Source organism: Gracilinanus agilis, unplaced genomic scaffold (assembly GCF_016433145.1).
Source record: "Gracilinanus agilis isolate LMUSP501 unplaced genomic scaffold, AgileGrace unplaced_scaffold57124, whole genome shotgun sequence".
Taxonomy (NCBI): domain Eukaryota; kingdom Metazoa; phylum Chordata; class Mammalia; order Didelphimorphia; family Didelphidae; genus Gracilinanus; species Gracilinanus agilis.
The window spans coordinates 1-4,634 of NW_025392604.1; the positions used below are offsets into that span (position 1 = coordinate 1).

Here is a 4,634-nt window from a genome sequence, read left to right on the forward strand (position 1 = left end):
TTTCCTCATCTGAATCTCTCACTGTGCTAAGGACCACTGTAATACAAGATACAGTAATAGTCAGCCTCATCCTCAGCCTGGGCCCCCGTGATGGTGAGGGCAGCTTTGGTCCCAAGGAGGGACCCTGAGAACCGGGCAGGGACCCCTGATGCCAGATTGTTGGTACTATAGATGAGTTGCCTGGGAGGCCGGCCATGATGCTGCTGGAACCAAGCTGGGTAGTGCCCAGTGGTGACAGCCCCTGTGCTGGAGCTGCAGGTCAGGGTGACGGTTCCTCCTGGGATCACAGTCAGAGCAGGCTCCTGGGTCACCACAGCCTGAGAGCTCACCCCTGAGAACAAGAGGAGACACATGAGTCAGAGGAATCCTGCCCATCTCTCCTCTCACAGTACCCCCCAGAACTACTCCCCACCTTTGCAGAGAGTGAGCAGCATCAGAAAGAGAGGAGTCATGGCCATGGTGTAGATGTTCTGCTTCCTGAGGCCCCAGAGCTGGGCTGGGCTCCTGCCAGGCTCTCTTATCCCTCCATCCTGCCTGACCCTGCCCTGAGAAGAGGAAGCTTGGCTTCATGCAAATATGTTCCCCAGCCACAGTTATCTGAGTCCAGTAAGGGGGGACCCTGTTGTCAGGCATGGAGTGGGTGAGACAGGGACAGCCTGGTCTGTGGTGGCCCCATTGGGCCGGCTCAGGAAGCAGCCATCCATGCAGAGCCAGGGCTGCTTGCCCACCCTGGTGGCTGTGTGATTAGCCAACTGTGACCTCCCACCATGACTGACATGGGGGAGTCCTCCAGTGCCCTTTGCTAGAGCCTGGCCCAAAGGCCCCTGACTTCCTGGCATTCTTAGCTCTCTCTTTAGAGACCTGTGTGGATGGCAATTCTCTGGGGGACCCCCCCAACCTACTTTAATCCCAGAAGACGATGCCAGTGGATGGCCAGAGGAATCACAGAACCATGTGTCTGTGGGGCACCCAGGAAGCCAGATGGCAAGCCATTGGCCAATGCAAGGATCTGGGGAGAGGAGCTGAGGTTTGAAAAACCAGCAGAGAAAGCTGATTAGGTACCTTTATCTCTGTCTCTGTCTATCTCTTTCTCTCTGTCTCTGTCTCTGTCTCTTTTTGTCTCTGTCTCTCTCTTCCCCTCTCTCTCTTTCTCTCTCTCTCTCTCTTTCTCTCTCTCTCTCTCTATATATATATATCTATCTATCTATCTATATATAGATATATATATAGATATAGATAGATAGATAGATAGATAACAGTCTATCTCTGTCTCTTTCTGTCTCTGTCTCTCTGTCTCTCTCAGCCCTCTCATCTTATCTTGCCACCTCTGGCAAGCAATTCCTCTGAGGGAACCATGAGGGCTACCTTCCAGGACCAGAATTATACCTTAAGTTAGAAAGGCTGGAAACCTTATTTCTCTCTTGCTCTCTCTTTACTAATAAATGCTTATAATGTTAGTAGAAAGCCTCTGAGATCCATTTGTGTTTGTCACGGCCCCAACCTCCACTGCTTCAGGGTCAGCTACAGACTGTGAAGAAACACGGCCTCTTAGAGTTGGAAGAAGTCTGGATGCTGCCCCCACCGAGAAGGGGGAGAGCTGCTGTGCAGAGGCAGCTTCCAGGCACTCTAAGGAGAGCGTCCACTTCTCTCCCAAAGTGACTCTTGGGCCCAACCTGAACTCAAGCCCCCACACAACTAGTAGGCCTGGAAGAGATGAAGGAAATTTTTTTGAAAGAGTGAAATATGTTTCTGCAAATGAAGTGATAGTGCTTGAGGAATGATTGGAAAGTAAATTAGGTCCATGGAAGAAGATAACTTTCTGTGATGGGGGTCTTGGTCTTGTTCTAGAGTGGTCTGCCTGGTTCTATTGGGAAAAGTCCCTGGTCCAAGATGGTGACCTGGCAGTGGTTGCTCAGGTCTAATCTCTGGATATCTCCATAGGTCCAGCCTTAGAAGTCCCTGAGGTTTAGGATGGAAGCGTCATTGTGGCGGTAGAATCCTGTCCCTGTGTAGCATCTTAAATGATGTTGCAGGAACACATTCTGTTTAGGTCCTTCTGGAAGATGGAAATACCCATTGGAAGGTTTTCTAAGTCATCCCACTTGCCCAGACTCTGAAGATGTTGCTGGATTGGGTTCAGATTTTTCCTGCAACTCACTCCATTTCCTAATGTTAAAAGCCAGCAATGACTGTAGAGAATGCAAAGAGTTAAATCCTCCTTGCCATGTTCCCCTCCCTCTAGGATTACTGAGTAAGGTCAGGCAAGGGGTACAAGCTCAGAGAAGAGCAAGTTGGAGAGAGGGAGGCTGAGCTAATCAAGGTCTTTGCTCCAGGTGCCCATCTGTTTACTGCTAGAAGGAAATAATGCATTCTCAGAGCCCTAAGAAGATAAGCTTCCCAGAACCCCTTTTTGTTGTTTAGTTTCTCCTGCTGGGTAGGTTTGATTTTCCCACGGCTCAAACTATGTCCTAACCATGGGAGCTGCTGGGTGGTGGTTGGTGTGTGGATTAAGCCATGGAGTGCTGAACTTCCGGGTGGGAGTGCTTTCATTTACCATTCCACGCATCCCCCCCGCTGTTTTAGGGAGCCCCCTGGGGGCACTCCAGCTCCCCGTGAATGACAGCGAAGAGAGTTACCATTTATGGACCCTCAGGAAAAAGGAAGGCCAAGGTAGGACTGGCACACTGCAAGTGGCATTCAGGGGGCACATCCCACTCTTCTGTGACAGTCCAGGAATATCCACTCTTACCTCTGCCAGGAGACTGCTGCTGCCAGGCTCGCCGTGCCCAGAAAGATCAAATCCTTCCTAACTGTCCTCGGACAGGCGTGTTTGTCTGAACCGGATGTCGTTTCCAGGCTTAACAGTGTGATAGTCAATTTTAAACATGTGTACATTGGAAAATTGGGTCCATTTTTATGTCTATGCCCCCACTTTGGGCGGATTAGACGCTTTAAGGGTCTGGATGACAGAAATTTCCCATCAAAGGAAAAGGGAGAGACACAGTTATAACTATGCACAATCAGGCTGGACAAGGCAACGGGTTACTCTGACGGCTAAGGAAGGCCCAATAGTCCACAAACATAGCAGGTGCCTTTGCCAGCATTAAAGCAGGAAAAACTCTCCGTTCAAAAGGAAATGTGACAATGGGGAAACTGAGTCAAGAGGCAGAAATCCACGTGGAGCAGGTCTTGGAATGGACCTTCTGTGGGCAGAACAAATGACTTTTCTCCTGAAATGCTGGGCTATTAGTTAGATGGTTCTATCTGACACCAAAGCTGAGACAGTAACAGCCACTGCAGGGTGTTTGCAGGCTCTTCCCCAGATGCCCAAAATTCCCGCGAGCCCAGCTCACGCCAGGACAGTCCGACTTCTGCACTGCAGGGGCTTCCTCCCATCTCCCTATAGGGCGCTATGGAGCATGGCATGGCAGAAGGTTCTTTCAGGGAGCAGGAGGGGAGGGAGCATCGTGGTTCATGCTGCAGACAGAGGAGCTGGCACCCGGTTCTCTGTCACGGCTGGGGCACGGCTAGGCTAGCAGGCGTGACTGGGGCCCAAACGGAGACATTCGCTGTGTCTGTGTCCCGAGGCTCCAGGGACGACTCAGCTGTAACCCAGTGGAGGCTCAGAGGGTGGCTGGAGAGCCTGAATGCATTTAGGAGAAATAGGACGAGCCCCAGGAGGCAGGATGAAGCCCAAGAAGACTACCTGGAAGAGACAGCACAGGCTTTTTAGACTCTCCCGCCTCTCCCGGGAAGCTCCAGCAGGTGACGGCAGCGACCATGTTGGTGCGTCCCAGCATGGGGCACAGGCAGAAGCGCAGGATCCACACTCTGGACCAGGCGGCCCGTTCACAGTGATGGAAGCTCCATGTCCTGTGAAGTGTGAGAAAAGGAAGCCGGGCCTTTCTGCACACTGACTCTGACAAGGACTCCACGTTCACTGGGGGTGTTTCCAGGCTGAGACAAACCTGGGAATCTGGGTGTTTGGGGATGGATGAAATCCCCGGTAGAGGTCCAGCACTGGCTGGCAGGTTGGCTCCTGGAGCCTGGAGATGGGACAGCAGCAGGCTGGGCACCCCTGCACGTCTAGGCATGAAGTGGGTGAAAGGACTGGCAGGCTTGCATCAGGGTCTGGGGGAAGGTTTCCTCAAGATCCACAGCCCCCTCCGTCCCCTGCACCCTCCCACATGACTGCATCTAATGAGATCTGAGTTCGAATCTGGCTTCAGACACTCATTGGCTTCGTGAGCCAGGACCAGTCACTTAACTTTCATTTTCCTCAGTTTCCATATCTGTTCCATGGGGACGGCAATAGCATGGACTTGGGAGGGTTACTGCGTGCTTATTTTCCAGCCTATTTTGTCCCCTTGAGCTTATGTTAAGAATGTGTTCTGTGCTGACAAAGCTCAGATTTTTATGCTGCTCTCTTCAGCACTGGTTCTTGGGTGTCCATCGGTTTTCAGTTCTTCCCTCTGGAAGAACTGCCCTCTGCTGCCCATCTCCTGCCTTGTGTTCTGGTCTGGGCTGGACTCTAGTCAGGTCCTCTTATGTTTCCTGAGGTTGGACAGTTGTCTCATGCAAATAACATGGCAAACTTCACTTACTGGGACCTTGCACTGGGGCTGGATCTGGGG

At 51.8% G+C, this 4,634-nt stretch overlaps 1 gene segment (V, D, J or C); it reads right to left on the reverse strand.

The window, feature by feature from the left end:
* Positions 1 to 26: 26 nt before the first annotated feature.
* On the reverse strand, positions 27 to 468 carry LOC123256223. The segment is given in 2 exon segments: positions 27 to 331; positions 413 to 468. Coding segments are annotated over 2 exon segments (351 nt in total).
* Between the last annotated feature and the right edge of the window lie 4,166 nt (positions 469 to 4,634).